This window comes from Pongo pygmaeus, chromosome 11 (assembly GCF_028885625.2).
Source record: "Pongo pygmaeus isolate AG05252 chromosome 11, NHGRI_mPonPyg2-v2.0_pri, whole genome shotgun sequence".
NCBI lineage: Eukaryota > Metazoa > Chordata > Mammalia > Primates > Hominidae > Pongo > Pongo pygmaeus.
In genome coordinates, this window is record NC_072384.2 from 40,388,091 (window position 1) to 40,409,774 (window position 21,684).

The 21,684-nt window shown below is 34.5% G+C and overlaps 1 protein-coding gene across 1 annotated transcript in view; it reads right to left on the reverse strand.

Moving 5' to 3' along the window:
* LRP1B (LDL receptor related protein 1B) overlaps positions 1–21,684 on the reverse strand; it is a 1,896,287-nt gene that overhangs the window by 772,292 nt on the left and 1,102,311 nt on the right. The window contains exons 12-13 of the mRNA XM_054478394.2: positions 4,653–4,833; positions 419–638 (exon numbers count right to left, since the gene is read on the reverse strand). Coding sequence (XP_054334369.1) covers positions 419–638; positions 4,653–4,833 — 401 coding nt within the window. The remainder of the gene's footprint in view (positions 1–418; positions 639–4,652; positions 4,834–21,684) is intronic.

Consider the following 21,684-nt stretch of genomic DNA (forward strand, 5'->3'; position numbering starts at 1 on the left):
TTCAATGTCACCAAGTTACTTATTCAACTAAATACAATGTAATTACTTCCTCATAATACATAATGTTAAACTTCAGCTCAAAATATTGAACATATTTTAATAGAGTGGGGTTGCTTGGTTATAGAAAACTCATCAATAATGTAGAAAAATTGCATTTTAAAACAGCTCTGGTATCCTGAGAGCTGCTTTTAAAAATCCCACATATCCTGGCATACCACAGTGAGCTGGGCCTGGTCTCCCAGAGGCAAGTGCCAGCTGCACTACTTAATGCTCAGCCTCCTTCAGCCACCCCATGGAGACTATTGGCAGCCACCTCAGAGGAGTAAAAATAAACTTGAAAGTATTTTTAACACAACACAACAAGGCTCTGTGAAAAAAAGAAGCCTGTGGGTTAAAAACAGCAGCATTTGTCTTTTACCTTCCTGTGAGTTCCATTCAAAAACACTTTTTCAATATGATCGTAATAGGCATCACACCAGTATAACGTGTTGGTGTGAAAGTCCAGAGTTAAACCGTTTGGCCACAGCATCTTTGAAGTCACAAAAATCTGCCGATTGAATCCATCCATCCAGGCCTTCTCAATCCTTCCCACGCTGTCATCTATTTCATCTTCCTCCCAGTCTGTCCAATACATCCAACTAAGACATTAAAAAAAACAACAAAAATGCATACATGTTATTACAACCAGCCACCGTACAGACACTTCCTCAGATTTGGCAGTTCCATAAATTCTAGTTTCATTCTGATTTGTCCTCCTATCTAAGTGCTTATCTGTCAAAGAGAGGGCAGCTGTGAAGTTTTAAAGAAAGCAAAGATTTGTTTGGTGGAACTGTGCATTTACACTTATTACAGAAAAGCCAACTACCACCACTATCGCACTTACTGGCTTCATGCATTAATGAACCTGACAGTAAGTGCCAAATATCTATTTTTGGTGGCTGTTGATACCAAGTATAGGAAATGATTTTCTGGGTCATTACTATTTTAAATGTTGTCTGCTTCAAAAAGTATATAATCAATTATGTGATTAAAAAGCAGATTGACTGACATGAGAACCCATGGCACAGTTAATGATCTACTCCAGACTTTATTTAATCTCAGATGAATTATTATTCTTTAAGACAGGTAATTGGACTGACTTTGTTCTAAAGGGCACAGTCATACTGAGTTTGTTTGGCTAGGTCTAATTTGTCTTCCTGATGCAAATCATCTATGTTTTATTGCTGCTTATTATTACCCCAAAATCTACAGAAGATAATTTAGCTGCACATAAGTTTAGTAATAGCAAGCTGACTGACCTTGAGATTTTGAGCTTTAATTTCTATCTCAAACAAAAGCATCTGCCTTTAAAAACAAATCTTTTGTAAAGCTCTAACAGTAGGAGAGGGGGCCTTGAACTAATGTTCCATTTCCCTCATGAATGAGGTTAAAACCCACCACATGTGTTGTTTTAGGGTCATGTGAAAGTTCCTGAGTTTATTAATTAAAGTGTAGGTTTAATCCAGTCATCTCATATACAACTTTATAAAGTCTCAAATCTTTTCTAAGCTGCTGACCCTTGAAATACCCTTATTAGATCCCTTGCCTCCCCCATTTTGTAGACCCTAAGAATTTCTAAGTGCATTTGGAAAAAGTCTGTCACCATGACGAAAAATCCTACTGTGATCTAAACTGGCAGACTTGGGAAAACTGAGGATGAACACACTACCCATTATTTCATACAAATTAAGCTCTTTTTAAATTCTCTTAACGGTTTCCAATTATGTTGATATGCCTTTTTAGACCCAAGGAAGTATATTGAGACTGTTGAATTGTATTAATCCTAGAAATAAACATGGAAATATTTCTATCTTGTATCTTGTAATTCCTTAAAGTGATTTTTTAATTGGGACAACTTAGTAACAAAAAGCATAGTCATTCTATTTGCTCTAATTCTATGTTAGTTAGGTATAACTACTTGACATCAGCTATATAAATGAACTATACAAAAGTGAAATATGCAATCTTTTATCTCTATTGATATTTTCCTGAAATTTTCTTATATACAGATAATTAATACAGTTTTTTTTCATTTATAACATTAATATTGCAGTTATCTTACCCTATAGCTTCTCCTTTTGATCATGGCAACATATTTTTTTTTCTGTGATTCAAATCACACATACATGTGCCTGTGTATACAGAAACACACACACACACACACACACACGAGACAGAGCTAAATCTGGATATTCCAAATATACTGCATATTTTACTATTTGAAAAAAGGAATTGTTTGCCAACTGATCCATCACCTAAAATTATTTTTATTTAAACAAAATATAAGAAAGTTATTTTTCTAAGTAATGCCAATCTGGGAGAGGTTACATATATATATGTATATATGTATATGCACACACACACACACATATATATATATATATGCTTAAATGTATATTGTGGGCCAGGCACCATGGCTCATGCCCGTAATCCCAGCACTTTGGGAGGCTGAGGCAAGCGAATTGCTTGAGCCCAGGAGTTTGAGACCAGCCTGAGCAACATGGCAAAACCCCATCTCTACAAAAAAAAAATATGAAAAGTAGCCAGGCACGGTGGCCTGTGCCTGTAATTCCAGCTAGTCTCAAAGCTGAGGTGGGAGAATCGATCACTTGAGCCCGGGCTATTGAGGCTGTCGTGAGCCAAGATCATACCACTGCACTCCAGCCTGGGTAACAGAGTAAGATCCTGCCTCAAAAAAAAAAGAATATGAAAGCTTTACAATCAATACCAATACGAAATGATGAGAATTCTTAAACACACGGAATAGAAATATAACCTATTAAATAAGCAGGAACTAATACAAGTATTTTTTCTAGGTGGGACTGTGTGTATTCTTCACATTAAACATAGGTCAATCTGGACTTCTGCTAATATAGCAAGAAAAATTCTACATTTTATTTCAAGGCCTGTTTGAATGTAATTATCTGATGAAGTCTATCCCCAGCCTTTCTGGAGATGAGTAAAAATAAGCCCTTTCCTGTGTTTCTCGGTAACACTGTCTAGTTTTAAATAATATTTATTGCACTTATTCCTTGTATATAGGGACAGTTGGTAGGAAGACATGACAGGCGTGCAGATATTGTCTCAATGAAAAAAATATTCTATTCATCAGAATTGCGTTCAAAGAGCTTGAACTATGTAGATGCTATAGGTTTCTAACATAATCTGGATGCCTACAAACTTGGGAGATGTTGAAGAGGATTTCTAAATTTGATGAGAGAGATGGAACCAGTGGGCTCTGAATTTTCTTCTAAATTATATGTTTCTATGACTTCCACATTTATGTCATCTCTTGGGGACAACAAATACTCTTTAGCTCTATCAGAAAACATTTTATCTAACAATAGTGAGAAAGAAGATGCTGTTTTAAGACAGATTTGAAATTTCTTTCTTCAGATAGACTTGGACAGTGTGGAATAAATACTCTCTTCAAAAACTAAGGCTGGTTTACCAGATGATTATATAATCCAAACATAAAATCACCAAAATTATTTTATAATTATGCCCTATGGAAACACTTACAATGAGTACACTCACTGCCTAGGAACCCTGGTTGTATTTGGAGCTACTCTTAACACAAACAATTCTAGGAACTGCAATTTTGGAATCTCAGTTTATAAGGGATTCACATGCCTCCTATACAATACATATTTTTTGTATGTGTGCAGTAAAGTGTAAAGAAAATCTATTTTTTGATGTCTTGAAACAATGATATATAAGCCATGGAAAGAAAAACACTCCAAAAAACTATACATGTAAAATATTCAATAAAATAACATTTTTAAGTTATAAAATACTATTAAAATTTCCATCTTCTTTGATATTTCTATAAGTACAGTTTTGCATTCAGGTAATAGCACTGATTAAAAATCAAAAGAAAACATATTACCAAGAATTGGACAAAATATTTCATTCTAAAACAAGTAATACATACTATAAAATGATGTCCCTATATGGAAATTATGGTGGTATCTAAAATTATGTGGTTATCACCCTAGACTAATAAAAAGCAGTGAAGTTTAGTGGCTAAGAGTAAAATCATAGAGACAGGCTTCCTGGGAATAAATGTAGACCTGGTCTTTTATTAATTGAATAGTGTTTGGCAAGACAGTTATCATTTTCAACTTTATAAAGCGGGGATAAGAATAGCAACTAATTCAGAGGATTATTGTAAGGGTTACAAAATAGGGTCATAGTAACCCATTTAATAAAATGTCTGACCTCTAGGAAATGTATAAAACTTTTGCTATTTTTTTGAATACACTAAATTTCAATAGCCTTTAAAATATAAAATAGATTGATTCTCTGGTTGAATTGATTATTTATCTTGGTGTCAGGCTGCTTAAAGTACAGAATTATAGTGCTAATTTTGAATAAATCAAGTAATACATCTTTGTGCAGTAATCTATTTCAGGTCAATGTATTCTGACATGTTTATTTAGTACATTCTCTAGTACAGAAAAACCATTAAATGTGTAACTTTACCCACTAAGACCATTTGTGTGGAAATTCAGCTGTACATATGGATTTAAATAAAACTATTATTAACTGTGTAAGAAACAAATTTATCTATTATCATTTTTCTTATATAAAGCTAGTCAAATATTGCATACCCATTAACTGGATCCACCACAATTCCTCTGGGATGAGACATTTCACCCTCTAAAAGAGTCTTCCGACTCTGAGAAGCTTTTTCCAGCCTGGCCACATTAATGGTTTTCCTATGGCCATCATTGGTCCAGTAAAGATTATCTCCAATCCAGTCCACAGCAATGCCCTCTACATTATCCAGATCTATAAAAAAAGCAAAAACAAGAAATAAATTGCTTTAACAACTATAGTAAAATTAGTGTTCACTACTAATAGCTACCTAATAAAAACTTTAGTTCAAAAAGGAATGAACTCTGATCCATGAAATCTTTATGGTGTAATTTTTGCAAATGTCACTATTCTATAGAATACTTTTCAATTTTATTTTGAATGCCTTTTTATGTGAATAACAGGCCCTCTCTCAACTGTACACAGTGTTAACAAATTAATCATGGTCATTAACTCAGATTTTAATTGAACCTCAATTTATTGTAATTCAGTGATCTGCAGAAAAATGGGAACATATAAGTGATAGGAGCGAAAAAGCTTGAATATAAGTGACAAATTCAGCAATATAGACTGTTCTGAAGAAAAATCTACTAGTACTGTGTCAGCAGGTTCAAACTTGTAATATGTAATCTGAGTAATCAAAATAATATGAATGTCCTTTTGCCCAAGGATGAACAGTTTCAGCAGGGGCACAAGTATGAAAGCCCAGGACAGGCTTTCATCCCAGAACTGCATCAACAGTGAATCTCAAGGAATCGCCAAAATACTTCTCTTTGTTTTAGACTTACCTTACAAAGAATCCTATTACAGGATTATATGAGATACAGGCAATGATAATTCAAATGTAATAGACAATAATCCTCGGAGTTCACCTAATTTAAACCCTTTATTTTATAAAGTGGGGTAACTGAAACTTCAAAGTGAAGGCAGTTACTAATGGTCTATTATCATTCACGAAGCAGTAGCAATTGGATAAAAATCCAAGCCTTATGACCCACAGTGTGGAAACCCTCAAAACCACACAGTTCCTAGGGTGAGTTTCTGTAGCATCCTGTCTTCATCCACACTTCAGCCTACAACATTACAACTACGATTCTATTCTTCTGTTGCATGAAAAATTGCTGTGATTGCCTTCTTTTCTCTCAAAACCAAGGTAGACTACATAGACTTCCTCTTTTCCTTTTTGGCATGAGTTACAGAACCGGAATTTACTAGACAAAAGCAATAGGTAGTATATATTAGAGAGGGAGCTGTGTATTCACACACTACAAGGAAATCTGTATCACATTTCCCTGTATGCAGACACAATGGATATTTACTATTATCATGTTGTTTAATCACTGTCCTTCTGGCTCAGGAAAAAAAGTAAAATTTTCCCTTGTAGCCCTTATTGCTAATCAACATATGTTGTGATTCAGAATGACTGATACAAAATGTGATCTGATCGAACTGAAAATCCCATTATGGTGAATCAGATATGTTCCCAATTTCGCTAAGCTATCTGCTTCATTACCATCCAATATGAGTAATTTTCATAGGTTAATTGTGCCTATGCTTAGAAAAAGAAGTTTAATTTTGCCTTTACTTATTGACACTTAATTTTCCTGACCACTTTCCTAATCTGGCATAATGGAACGAGAGTAGTTATTTACTCTTTTCTATTTATTATCATCTATAGCTGATTTTTATTTTGTTAGTTGGTTTCCAAAAATTGAATTACATGTGAAATCTGCCCCAGTATAAAAAGTCTTCATGCTGGATAACCCTCTTATTTTTGAAACTTTTCCTTTTAATATACGACTTGAGACATTTTTTTCATATGAAGCAGTTACAATGCTGTATGGATGAAACTTTTGTTTCTGACACTTGGGTAAGCAAATTCAGTGACGCATCGGGAAAGTGAAGATTATAATAGCACCTACCTCATAGGATGATTACAAAGGGCAAGCTATTAATAGCTACTGCATGTAAACATTTAGCATATTTCCTGGAATACAGTAACTTCTCAGTTCATGTTAGTTTTTATTAATTTATCGGGATTAAAAAATATTTTATATCTCTTCTGTCTCCTTTAAGGGTACTACTCGATAGGATTATATCTTTTGTTTTTCACCTTTAAAATGCTTTTTCTATAATATTTTCTTGCATTTTTACCAGTGACTAACTTTAGCTAAAAATAGTATATAAATAAATATATGTGATGTTCTTAAAATAATGGTTGGCACATACTAAATAATATATAATGATGATTATTATTCCTGCAATAATATCATTATAATTTCTGTATAATCTTTCCTTAAGCTAGATGTCTAGTCTATTGAGATAGTAATAGAGGAATTAGCCTAGATTATTTTTTAAGGTTGTTTTCTATTTGTGCTTTGACTTTTTTTTCTGTTACAGGGAGAATGATAATGAATAAAAATTTTAAAATAAGAAAATGCATAAAAAGATCTATGAGCAAATTGGGAATCTTTTTAGGTTATCTTTAATAGGGCAGGGAGGAATTTCTCTCTTGCAGAACACAGCTTGAACAATCAATTAATTCCTTTCTCCACAAATATACATTGATAAGGGAAGCATTCTGCTTCCACATTATTTGGTCCCTGCTTTAAATTAACTTATAAATCAGATGGAACAGTTAGACATATAGAACATCAGTCTTATGAACGTTTGATATTTTATTCAAAGGGGTCTGGTTGGGTCCTGCCTGAGACTGACTAATAATGACTCCATGAACAAAAGCCCTTTAACCAGATCAGGGACATATGAAGTTTGTGGCATTCAAAGGCCAAACAAACATCGGTGACTACAGAGAGTCTAATTATTAGCTTGAGGAAACACATGATATTAAAATGCAAGGAAGATGTTTGATAAAGAAAAACTTGGTAGAATAGATTTCTTTGTATACTTTGGGATAGAGTTCAAGTATTCTACATTATTAAATTCGTATTTGCTACTATTTATTATTATTGCATAACTAATAGCAAACAAAAGCATGTCTATTTAAAAAATCTGATCAAAACCTCCCTTAGCTTTCACAAAATACCCATTTTCATGCATCAATAGGCAAGGAGTTAACATGTTTGTACTTCTTAAAGAAATTGCAGTAGATAATTATTTCTTGTAAACTTTGTTTAGATTAATATTATGTCTGTATTTTTCATGCTAAGTGAAGATATTGCATATTTACTCATACTCAGAAAATAAACAGCCTTTTCTTGCATTCTGAAAACTTAAGAATATGATTTTTCTGAGAATCATCATTCTCAGTAAACTATCGCAAGAACAAAAAACCAAACACCACATATTCGCACTCATAGGTGGGAATTGAACAATGAGAACACATGGACACAGGAAGGGGAACATCACACTTCGGGGACTGTTGTGGGGTGGGGGTGGGGGGAGAGGGGAGGGATAGCATTGGGAGATATACCTAAAGCTAGATGACGAGTTAGTGGGTGCAGCGCACCAGCATGGCACATGTATACATATGTAACTTACCTGCACATCGCGCACATGTACCATAAAACGTAAAGTATAATAATAATAATAATAATAATAAATAAATAAATAAAAAAGAAGATGAAAAAGAAAAGTGGGACAACACATTTTACAATAAATATTTAAGTCAAATTCTGAAAGCCAAAAAAAAAAAAGAATATGATTTTTCTCAAATTATTATAATTTCCACAACATGTTATCTTTGTTCTAGTAATTTCAAAATAACTTGTATGAATGGAGTAATATATAAATAGTGCATTAAACACCCACACATTCACGTATCTCATTCAAATTTAGGATTAATAATGAAGTGCGTGGTTTACTTAAGTGAAAAATTCCTGATGTTAACAATATTACTTCCTATAAGAGACACCTACCACTAAGGAAATGAGGATAAATAACATATAATACAATTTATGTAAATTTTAAAAGAATAATGATGTGGATTTAAAAAGAATAAATAGGACTGTTCTTCAAATGAATGTAATACTTTGGACTAGACCAAATAAACATTTTTAAAGAGAGTGGTTTTGGGAGAAAAACATATTTCTAAAATGAAAACTTCATTACAGGTCTGATTTTTAGATATTACACATTCATGGAACAGAAGACTAAAGTTTTATACACTTAAAATATAATTGCCTATTTTTAAAATAGGTCCACGATTTTTAAAAGAAAGGATGTGAGCAGTGGCCTTATTTTTGTTATGGCACATGAGCTGGACCTCCAAAAATGATCCACAGATCTTGATGCTCTACAACAGAATTTGATGCATATAATAAGAAACTAACTAAAAATTATATCCAAAAATGGCCATTATAAAATCATAGTTTCTACATTTTTCTACCTTATACAAGTTTATCCAGTGTTATCTATCCTTAGCATGAACATTATTTTTCTGAGTTGGAACAAAAGTGTCTATGTGAGTACGGAGTATGGTAAAGTGCCTTAAATAATTAAGTCTGCATCATGCATGTAGACATGCCTAAGGCCAGCGATGCCTTACCTCACCCTAGAGTCAGCACTTGGACAACTCTCCTGTCTCCTATTCTTGTAGTTCAATTAATACAAATTCTCTTTGTACATTTCAATATGGCCTGAGGCTATAAATAGCTCATATGTATCTGACATGAGTGAATGACATTGATTTAATTAATAGTGTAGCAGTAAAATTTGCTTGCTGAATAAGCTGTCTCATGGGGTTTCAAGGGTCTCTGGTCACAAACTAAAGATACCACCTGTCCCTAATGGCCAGCTGAGGCTGATGTTTCTCAACCTCATTTTCATTCCAGATTTATCCTTAACTTTTAGGTCAAGGAGGGTGAATACACAAGCCATTCTCACTGAGAACAAAACACCTTGATGTTGTATTCAAAGAGATATGTAGAGTGCACATAAGGGTCTTATTTTCCAGGATAAACAGAATATATTAAAACATAGTGGTTTCCTTCCATTATCCAATGCAAACTGTCACTCTCAATGGGTCAGGGGATACAGATCATCACTCTATGACATTCATTTATTTTATCTTTGATACAATGAAGACATGGACAAGTAAAGATAGTGCCATAGTATGCATCATAGTTACCAATAATCTAAAATGACAAATAAAATGAAAGATCAAGAATGGTTAAGGACTGAGATTTTTATCATACTTTCAAGCTTACAAGTTGGCCTGTTTTTGTTCCATGAATTCTGGTAGAAGACACAAGACTTGTGGATCAGATATAAAAGATTTTATTACTCATGGCACAACAAGCAGGATGGTCATCAGCAGATTGGTGTCAGTTCCCTTTACTTCGAAGTCCGCAGGGGCAACTGGGAGGAGTCCATATGGATGCTTTCATACACTGTGGGTGGCATTACAGGAGAAGAATTCTGAGTTTAGAAAATCCAAGCCTATTATAATGGGCAGTAAGAAGGCCTGCTGTTTTCATTGGCAGGTGACTGTCTCTTTCTCTCAATACTCTTTGCTATACAAGCATCCTTGAAAAGATACTTCTGAAGAAAAAACAGTAAGTGTCTTACTTTGAGACATGCAGAAAGGTGAGAGATCCATGGAGAAATGTCTCACAATAAAAAGGTCCTGAAAAGTCATAATCTGGTAGTCACTAATACATGCAGATAGATAGAGCAAACAAATTGGTGAGTGGATATGAGCACAAATAATAATTTCTGCATTCCAAGCTGTTACTCTTATGGGAATTCTGCACTGATTTACACAACCACACCTAAAGCAATAAATGCAGCTAGATAGAGCAAACAAATTGATGAGTGGATATGAACACAAATAATAATTTCTGGATTCCAAGCTATTGTTCTTACGGGAATTCTGCGTTGATTTACACAACCACATCTAAAGCATATTTTGTAGCTAACTATGTGTGATGGTTAATTGTATGAGTCAATTTGGCTAGCCCATGGTACACAAATAATTGGTCATCAGTCTGGATGTTGCTGTAAAGGTATGTTTTAGATTATATGAACATCAGTAGAATTTGAGTAATAAGCAGGTTACCCTCTATAATGTGAGTTCACCTTATCCAATCAGTTGAAGGCCTTAAGAATAGATTGGGATCCCCTGAGAAGGATGAAATTCTTCCTCCAGGCTGTCTTTGAACTCAAGCAGCAACATCAGCTCTTTTTGGGTCTCCAGCCTGCTGATGTACTCTGCAAATTTTGGACTTTCCAGTTCCCATAATTGTGGACCTAATTCCTTAATAAATCTCTTTTTCTCTCTTTCTGTATATACATTCTGTTTGTTCTGTTTCTCTAGAGAATCCTAACTAGTACACTATGACCATGGCTGTGATCTGAAAATGATTTTGCTGAATGGGCTGGGAAGAAGAAGGTCATTCTTCACATTCATCCTTTTCCAATAAAACACTGAAAAGTATATATTTCAGAGGACAAAATAGCTTTCAATTTAAGAAGCCCTAGAGATATGCAAGGGGCATATAGATCACTGTACAATATTCCACCAAAAATTCTTTGGATAATATTAGAGTCTTCATTGTGAATGGGGAGAAAGTCATTTCCATTAACACCATTTTACTACCTAACTCTGCCTATCAAGAGAAAACAAAGCTAAAATTGCTTCCATTTTTGGAACACAATATATCACACCTATTCTTGAATATTCATTTTAGAACTGTGAAGTTTATAATTTATAAAAGTAAAACATTTTTGGTACCGATTTCATCAATAGTAAATTATTCAATCTCTTTCATATTATATGAAAAGCCTACTCTATTAGTAGTCACTTGGACAATTTAATTTCATAGAAGTTGACTTTTTATTAGCTATATTTTCTGATAGGTTTCATGTTTTTGCACCTGGTCACTTAAACATTCAAAAAGTTGCATCAACTGATAATGTTCACTGAACTTTAAAAAAGACAAGGTATCACATACATGCTTAGAAATCATGTTTAGTGAAAAATACTGATCACTAAATTCCAAGTTGAGCTTAAAAGTTAGAGAATGTAAATCTTTATTGTATTTACAATTACCATGGCATAGAACAAATGTGTTATCTCATGTGACCATACTCCTGGAGACAACCAGCCTAAATCAACCAAAACTATACTTGTTTCAGATCCACATAAATATGCAGAGAAAAAGGCTAGACAAAGGCATGTGTGGACTCTAGGTAAATGTGGTAAAGGAAGCCAAGTTCTTAATAATAATTTATCTAACAACATCTTTCCATAAATATCTAAGAAAACACACACACAGTCATAACCCTCCTGGGTACTCTTACAAAACTGAAACAGTACATTGGGGCAAAGTCATAATAAAATTAGGCAGCAGCCTTGTTGTGAATTCAGTATGCTAGGAATAAAAGAAGCTACAAAACCATAATGTTTAACTTGTACATCTACAAATAATGAAACAAAGACCCAGAAAAGTAAGCTGACTCACAAGGACCTATGATTAGTTAGTAGTCACTATAGCAAGTCTTGAAATTTAACTCATGTTCTAATGTGCCTACCCTACTTTGTATTCAAATTTGACCTCCAGAATTGTAAAGAAAAAAAATGATAAATAGAGGAAGGAGTTAAAGAAAGTTTAACCTAGGCAAAGTTTCCTTGGAAGAAGGAAAAGTGGGGCATGGAAGAAGGGAGGGGAATAAAGCTAGAATAAGGTTGCTACAGTAGAGGATGCTTTTGGTACAAACTTTCCAATCACAAAGACCGTACATAGTGAAAGTCTGCACATTTTTTCAGATTTCTCCACTTTGATAACCTTTGGCAAATTGCTTACCCTTTGATACATGGCTTAAACTTGAACTACAGCTTTTGCAAATGAAAATATGAATAATAATCAGTTCTCTCCGTATTAGGATTAAAGGAAAGAATAATAAGCAGAACAATGCCTGGCACATAATCGAATTCTCAATAAATGATACCTGTCATTTCTTACTAAAATACATTTGATGACTAACAATGTAGAGATTTAACAAATGTCCATATGAAGGGAAGTGAAATATTAAAAGAAAACATGAGGAAAACCTGGGGCACTGTTATAAGCTACATGAGAAAGACAAGACATAACTAAACTCATTATGAAAAAACGGCTGATATTTGAATAAAGTCTTTGATTAACAATATTGCATCATCATTAATTTTTCTAGTTTTGATAATTGCAGTGTAGTTTTGTAAGATGTTAGAAAAAGCTGTATGAGGGTGCAATGGACTAAATGTTTGTGTCCTCCTAAAATTAACATGTTGAAATCCTCATTCTAATGTGAAAATATTTGGGGGTAATTAGTTAATGAGAGTGGAGCCCTCGTAAATGAAGTTAGTGCCCTTATAAGAAGAGACCAGAGAGCTCTCTAATCCTTTTTCCTTCATGTGAGGATACAGCGAGAAGTCATCATCAGTCTGCAACCTGGAAGAGGTCCCTCACCAGAACCTGACCATGCTCGCACCCTGATCTCAGACTTCTATGCTCCAGAATTGAGAGAAACAAATTTCTGTTGTGTATAAGTCACCCAGTCTATACTTTTTTATGGAAGCCTGAATTAATTAAGACAGAGAAATATACAGAAATTCTCTGTACTATTTTGCAAATTCTTGACTAAATTTACTTCAAAATTTATTTTTAAAAATATAATAAATAAATTGCTTTGTAAATGCATTGTTTTTATATAATAGAAGATATCAAGGCTAGATGTAGCATTACCTGTAAAAATTAGTTTAAATGACACTAATAATATATTTTATAACAATTTTGGTATAATAAGATAAATAAATACTTATGATTCCACAGTAAAAGTATAAGAGGTATTAGTGAATAATAACTTATTCATATAAGTATATAGTATAAAATTATTCAAGGTAGATATGTATCTCTTAAAGAAAAAGAATCTAAAGCTGTGCAAAAAAAAAATGAGATGTTGATTCAGAAAGACTGGGAAAGTGTGTTAAGATGGGTGTATTATGTGTAATCTAAAAATTGTAATCTAAAGACTTTTTATTAAAATGTTACAGAAGTTTAAATAAATCAATGAAAATATGTAAAGTTTTACAAGATTCCTGAAAAATCATCAAGGATGATTATTATAAGAGGAATTTCAGTAAAAACCAAAATGAGTTTTCGAATGATCAAAAAATGATAAACTGATCTTAATTGTTTCTTATATTAGAACAAAAATAATCATTCTTTAATGACTCTTAGATCTTTTTAATCAGTTTAATTACTGTTTTTAAAGTAATGACAACTAAATTAAAGTACTCATTCATCCATCTAATGAATGTTTGCTGTATAGTTCATACGAGCCATGAACTGTGTTCTAGGCCCTAAGGATCTGCCACTGAGCAAAACAAAGGAAATCTCTTACCCATTGAAGCTTACATTCTTGCAGCAAGGCAACAACCAAGTGAAACATACGCAGAATAATCACAAAAGAGAAAAAGGCAGGAAAGGGAAGAGAGTTGGGTTGGGTGTGGTGGCGGTAAGTAATTTTATTGGGCTGGCCAGAAGGGCTGACTGAGGAGGTGGTCTGCAGGCAAAGACGTCTAGGACTTACATGGGGGCATCTGATGGAAGAACATTCCAGACACAGAAACATGTGCAAAAGCCCTGAGGTGGGATCATGTCCAGGGTGTTCAGGGGACGACAAAGAGGATGTTGGAGAAGAGTTACAGGGCTATTATAGGTTAAATAGCAGAAAAGCAACTTAAATAGCATTTTCGTCCCGTGAACTTAAAAGTCATTGCGTGGAACCCTTATGAGGTGATCATACCTAAAATGTTCACGAACAATAGTGATAAGGTGGTCGCTTACTGTGACTTGTACTTATTTTCAAGGGTTTATTTATGGGTATTGGGAAAGGCAATCCCCTGTGGGCCTTGAGTGTCCCTGTACACTCTTGCTGAGTTTGCCAGATTGTAAGGCTTATTTCTCTTTTGACACTGAACAATTTATCTTGCTACTCACATAGGCAGCTAAGTAAGTCAAGGGGACCGCAGGGTGACTGCTGTGTAACTGCTTGCTCCACAGGGGAGGCAAACTAGAGATCTTGCTGTTTGCATAATGCCGGCTGCTTTCTCAGAAAGTGCTGTTCTCTAGGCCCTGCGATCTGCAGCTGTGGCACAACTCCCTGCTTGCTCAGCATTCATCCAGGCCTATCATGTCGCTCCCTGAGACTTGCGGGCAGGGTAACCGGTGCAACTATGCTGATACTCATGTGGTGAGCAATAAACTTCCTAAGTCTCCATGTCTCATTTTCTACTTTTGGCACCAATGCAGTGGTGGCAGGTTTATTCCCCACCATCCTTTATGATAGGGTTTCTCAGCTGTGGCGTTACTGACATTTGGGAACTGAAGATCCTTTGTTGTGGAGAACTGTCCTGTGTATTGCACAATTTTTAGCAGCACATACCTTTATCTACTAGATTCCAGTAGCAATCCCCTCTCCAGTTGAACCCAAAATAATTCCAGATAATATCAAATGTCCCATGGAAGACAAAATTATCCGTGTTCTATGAGGTTGGGGTTCTACCTTAAAAGTGAGTGATATTTCTCAGACTCTTTGGTTCATTTTGATTCCTCTAAATGAGTTTTCTTATCTTGAAATGAAAAGTTACTTGCCATATTTTTTTGGCAAAATTGCATAAGAATATTCAGTTATGTTTCTGTGGCTAGAATAGTAGTAAATACAAATTACTTTTTTCAAATATGCAGTCTCAGAATGGGTTCAGTTTCATTGAAATTCCACATATATAAAATACTTTGAAAAGAAAAACGTTAAACATGTCATGAATAGTTACAGTGACAAGCATTTTGAAAATGTTTGTCTCAGAATGATATTTTATGTATATCTCTATGTCTTGTTTATCTTGAAAAAGGGTACTTTCTGTTTTTTACCTGAAATAATAGCAAGTTAAACCTTGCAATTTGAAATTCCTCTATTTAAGGCAAATTACAAATAACTTAATAGCTAAAATATCAAGGTAATTTGTTTTGACGGAAAATATGCACATTCTTCTATGATTAACAATAAAGATTTATGAAAGCTCATTTTTATAACAAAGATAAAAGTGTCAATGCTGGGGATGGGAATGCATTGCTATCCCATGCAGGCAGATTTGTATTAACCAAAGAAAGGAACAGATGTGTATCAAAATATTTTATATGGTTATCAGACCATCACCACACATTAAATGTCCTAATATCATTACAATATATTTCTTCAAGTTATCTAAATATTGCATACTATACTACAGTAGATGCATATTTTGATGAGAACTCTGACTCTTTCCAATTGCATAGGAATAATAAAGAAAAAACAAAAGTTAATGAATAAAGAGAAAAGAGAGTTGATAGGTGTTTAAGGAAGATCTGAGGTAGTCATCACTCATTTTTATGAGGGAAGCAAAAAGTATGAGGATACACAATATTGTTTTTCTCAGTCCATGACTGAGTCTAAAATAAACCTGGTCTGAGTTATAAGAGAACATTTCTTAATTCCTGTAAGCTCTAGGTCCCTAACATGAGCAAAAACCACAAACCTCCTACATATTCAGAATAATTGATATGAAATGTCTGGTAAATACTAGGAGCTTCACAAATGCTACTGTTATACAGCAACAGATATTTTGTCAATAAAATGTGATTTACATTAGCTTAAAATATAATTTTAAGTGCTGAGACCATCAGATCATGGACTGTGTAAAAATAATCATGATTTTTCTGGAGGAGCTATATATAATGGCATATATACATATCACACACACGCGCGCACACACACACACACACATATGTATAGAGAGAGAGAGAGGAAATAAAAAAGCATAAAAACTTATATCAGAATTGAAGAGTATTACTTAGTTACCTCAGATGGATATTCTATTATATTAATGATCTACCTAATCTTTAAACTTTTTAATTCAATATTTTACCTTTAAAATGAAACAAGAAGGCCAATGATGAGATAAAATTTGATATTTCTCTTCTGCTTCATCTGAATTTTATAATCTTCTGGGTAGTTTCAAATCAAAATGCTATATAGGGGACTTGCCAAAATAATTAAGTATGTATAGATTACAAAAAAATACTTCTGAAGCTATTTTTTAATAGCTGGTTAAGTAATGACTGTTAGTAGATAGATGTTTGTGGATCCAGAAGAGACAACTTGTAGCACACTAGCCCCAAATAAGACACCATTTTATTAACGAAAAAACAACAACACTTAATGTAAGTATAAAAGGAAGAGATTCAAGTGTATAAAGATTTTGAGGAAAGGGCTTAGCAGACAAAAGACAAACTAAAATAAAACAACACCCATTTAGGACATAAGAGGAAAATGTAGATTTTTTTTTAAGCAATCATCCATGTTTGAAGTAACCAACTTACAACTTATATTAATGTGACAAAAAACTAGTTGCACCAAAAAAAACTTGTATTTACATGGTTACCTATAATCACATTTCTTTACTTTGTTATTTTCTTTGTAATTCTTACTCCAGCTATGAATGTATATCATGTTGTACAAATTTTAAAAGACAGTCAGATGTGGGTGCAAAAATTCATATGGCCCTCCCAAGAAGTAATCACTACAAACAGTTGATTGATCCTTCCAAAAACTTTTGGATATACTTGCAAAAATAGGATCATTCTGCAAAAATATCTTTTAACTCACTTTGTCTATTTATGGGTTTTGTTGATTTAAGTATATATAGCTCTACCTCATTCATTTTAATGGCTACTTAATATTATTGCTAACATAAATGCATCATGCCTCATCTGATGGACTTTATATTGTTTCCAATTTATGATTACAAATAATGTGTCTTTTTGAACATGTGTATACTTCTATAGAATAGGTAACTAATTGTGGAATTGGTTTGAATCTTATGTACCATTTAAATTGATAGCTATTACTAAATAATGCTTCAAAACCAATATAACAACTTACATTCTCCCCAGTAGTGTGGGAAATGTTTTCTTATGTTCTAATATTAAATATTATCAATCTTTCATTCTTTAATCTGATGAATTTGGTGAAAACTATTCTGTTGATTTACATTTTTGTGATTAGTATGATGTTGAGTTCCTCTCCATATGCCTATTCAGAAAATTTGTATTTCTTCTTCTGTGAACTGCCTCAATAAGTCCTTTTTAATTTTTTCTGACATTGTCTTTATTTCATAACCATTGTTTTCTGTTACATGAATTGTGAACACTTTTGCTTAGATTATCTTTCATGTTTTCACTTGCTCATAATGCCTTTTTCATAGAAATGTGTTTTCTAAAATTTTAATGCAGGTATATGTGTGTGTATATATATATATATATATATATGCAGGCATATGTGTGTGTGTGTTTCACTAGGTTTTGCGTTGCATTGCTTAGAAAATGTTCTGCATTCCAATACCATTAAAAAATACATATTTCCACATACACACACAGGTATGCACATCCCCTACATGGGTGCCCCAACAAAAGATGCATCACAGCGAGGGGCCAGGCAGCAACAGGGGATGTGGCTGCTTGAGAGACAGTGCTGAGGAAAACTTCCCAGGGAGGTAACATTTGGAGTGAGCCTTGAAGGGAATGATTGAGTCCACGGGGAGGCATGTACAGGACAGAAAACAGTGCATGGCAAAGGCCCTGAGGTGGCAACAGGGTTGGCATGCTGGGGTAACTGTGAGAAAAGAGTGTGCATGAACAATGGTGGAAGGGAGGGAGGGAAGGGGGCTAGGCAGAGACGGCAAGGGAGGGGAGGAACAGTGGAAAATGAGAACAGAGAAGCAGTCAGATGCCAGATCATGCTCAGCCTTCTAGGACGTGGTGAGCGCTAAGAACTTATTTTGAGTGACAGGAAGTCATTGGAAAGTTTTAACTAGATTAACCAGACTAGATTTAAAATTTAAAAAACCACTCAGGCTGTTGTGCTGAGAATAAGCTATAGGGGAGTATATTAGTTGTCCATTGAGGTGTAACAATTGCCCCCAAATTTATTGCTTAAAGCGACAGTAAACATCTGCTATGGACTGAATGTTCCTGTCCCACAAAAAAAAAAAAAAAAAAAAATCATATGTTGAAGCCCTAATTAGCTCCCAATGGTCTGGTACTAGAAGGTGAGGCCTTTGGGAGGTAATTAGGCTTAGATGAGGTCATGAGAGTAACTGCCATGATGGAATTAGTGTCCTTATAAGAGGAAGAGGCCAGAGCTCTTTCTTTCCACTCCATGGGAACACTGTGAGAAGGAGGCTGTCTGCAAACCAGAAAGAGAGCCCTCACTAGACACTGAATCTGCTGGCACCTTGTTGATGTACCTCCTACCTCTAGAACTGTGAACAATAAGTGTTTTCATTTAACCCAAACAAAATCCCCATATTTCTAAATTTTATATTTTTTGTGTTCTTGAAGCTTTATTTTTGTATGATTTTTGAGATAAAACTTTAATTTCCTCCCAAGTGAATAGACAGTTATTTCAATTCCATTTTTTGAGTATGCTTCTAGGGGTGTACTTAAAGTCGCTGGGATGGATTGAACTGGACTCATTATTTTAAGTGCAGTTAATTATTAACTTGCTTTAAAGAGTGTCTTAAGGCCTTTAAAAAAATCTCTTTTAGTTTTTATTAGGATCATGGTGTTCCTCTTTCTCAACTCTTATATTTCAAGTTTACACCTATGGTATCTTAAGCTATGGTTTCTGGTGATATTGTTAGTCAGTCTGGTTCAATCTGTATTGTAATTGGGAAATTCTCATTATTTCTGATCACTGATGGTATATTTATCAATTTCCCAGGACTGCTATCAATCTATTTTGTTAAAAATATCTTTTCAGTATTGTTATAGAGTGCAAAGTAAAGTTGAATTATTTGCTTAGCCTTATATTTAGTCCCTCATTTCATTTATTATTTGACAGATGCATCCAATTAGAATATAAACTCTTTAACAACCACCTGATATTTTCAGATAAACACTTTGCCTTCTATCTGACAGATATTTGGCAATTATATGATATTTTTGCAGGTAAATAGAAATCTTTATAAAAAATAAGGATCAGATTTACAGATAACCTTTAATCATATCATCGTGTACCATCTCTTTAAATATTTTTTTCTGGTAATATAACACATAAACCAATTTTTCTTTTTGTAAAGTGAAAACTCCCACTGCTACATTCGTTTTTTTGTTAAAAAAATACAAATGAGCTTATTGAAAGTAGAAAACACTTAAATCTTTTTGCATCAAGTAAAATGCCTTTATATGTAAACTGTGGATGTTTAAAGCATCACAAGGGATTCACATATATTCACGGAAGTGCTCAACTATTTTTTAATTGATTCTAATGCTAAGGAAAAGGGAAAGAAAACAGTTTTAAAAACTATTTCCATCTTGTTCCTCAAATTCCTATTTGCACTAATGAATTATAAACATTCAGAGCTCGGCTTTGCTTAAGATGCAGAAACCCACAAAAGAATAACAATAAGAGTAAACCCAATAATCTACAAGATCACAATTGTACTTGAATCCAAACAAAAGCTTAGGTCTCAAGACAGCAAAATACATTGAAATGCAAAGGGTGACAGGCGTTTTCCAGGAAAAACAGAACACATAAAGTATTACTCTTTGTCAGAGCATGGGAGGAAGAGGCGACTACCATAATAGCAGATTTAAAAAAAAGCTATAATAATAAAATAGCCTTAAAACTGAGTGTGGTTTAATGTGAGAATTTAGAATCCCTGGGAATACCCAACACAGAGAATTTCTTTCAATGAATTTACAAGAGAAAGATGGAAGGCAGAACTGGAAACCTGAGAGAGACCCCTGAGTGTCTCACAAATGTGAAACCCCATCCAATCCCGACTCTTCTCTGATACAAAGGAAAACCCCTAAACCACTGGGGAAGAGAAAGAAGACCTTCCACCTCCCTGAAGCAAGACAATGGTCCTGTGAAGGAGGTACAAACAAATAATCTGCCTCTAGAAAAGGAGCAGGGAACCCTCTCTCCTCCAAAGGCAAAGTAAGCTGCAAAGACAAGTTGTCATTGAAGCAGAAGTGAAAGGCAAAGCAATATGTCCCTGAGGGAGGGATAAGAAACCCCCTGGTCCCACTACAAACTTGTTAGTCATAGCAAGCAATGCTAGTGTATTGCTTGGAAATGGGTAAGAAATTCTGTTGCCACTGGTCCCAGACAAAAGTACAGCAACACTCAGGGAAGAATAGGAGCAAAAGCTGCCTAACCCTAGAAGAGGGGCACAAAAATTGCTTGGACCCCAAATTCTCTATTGATATATATATATAAAAAGACAATTGCTACCCTGGGGATGGGGCAGAAAATTATATCCTGCCCAAAACTCCCCCAGATATAAGGCAGAGTTTCACTACCATGGGAGGAGAAGGGCCCACCTTCAAAACCCAGACACACAAGACCTAAGACCAAGACCGGAACAAGAGAAAAAGAGAACTTTTTTTTGCATCCACCATGAATCTTCCACTTAGTAACAGGTCACAGCATTCTACCACTGAGAGAAGGATAAGAGTGTGGAGAGAGACCTTCCAGTAAGGCTGACATGCAGGAAATATTGAAAACTGAGGGATGAAAAGGCATATTCCAGGTCCCAAGCTAAGCACAAGGTAGCATCTGTCCACCAAGGGAGGGATCTGAAAGCTTTGGTTCCGTAAAGGTAACTATAACTATAACAAAAACAAAACACAAATCAAGCCTATTTGATGATCCTTCACACTAATAAACTGACAATAAATATGTTTTTTCTCCAGACATAAATTTTACTTATGTGAACCTCTAAAATAGGAAGGAGAGGATGGAGGGAGACTTTTCGCCTCAACTCTAGTGATGGAGCTTCTGTGGTGCCTCTATGAGGACTTTGAACTGAGCTCTCTACAGTTGATTTTTTTTTTCCACGCATGACCCTCACATCTCAGAATGTCTCACTTCTGGCTCACACTTGAGAAAGCTAAACACATTCTATAGGATAGCAGGCAGGATAGTGTTGGCTGATTTGCACTATGGCTGCACTCCTAGAGTTTATTGGGGCAAAAGGCTCACAGTAATTTTGCAGAC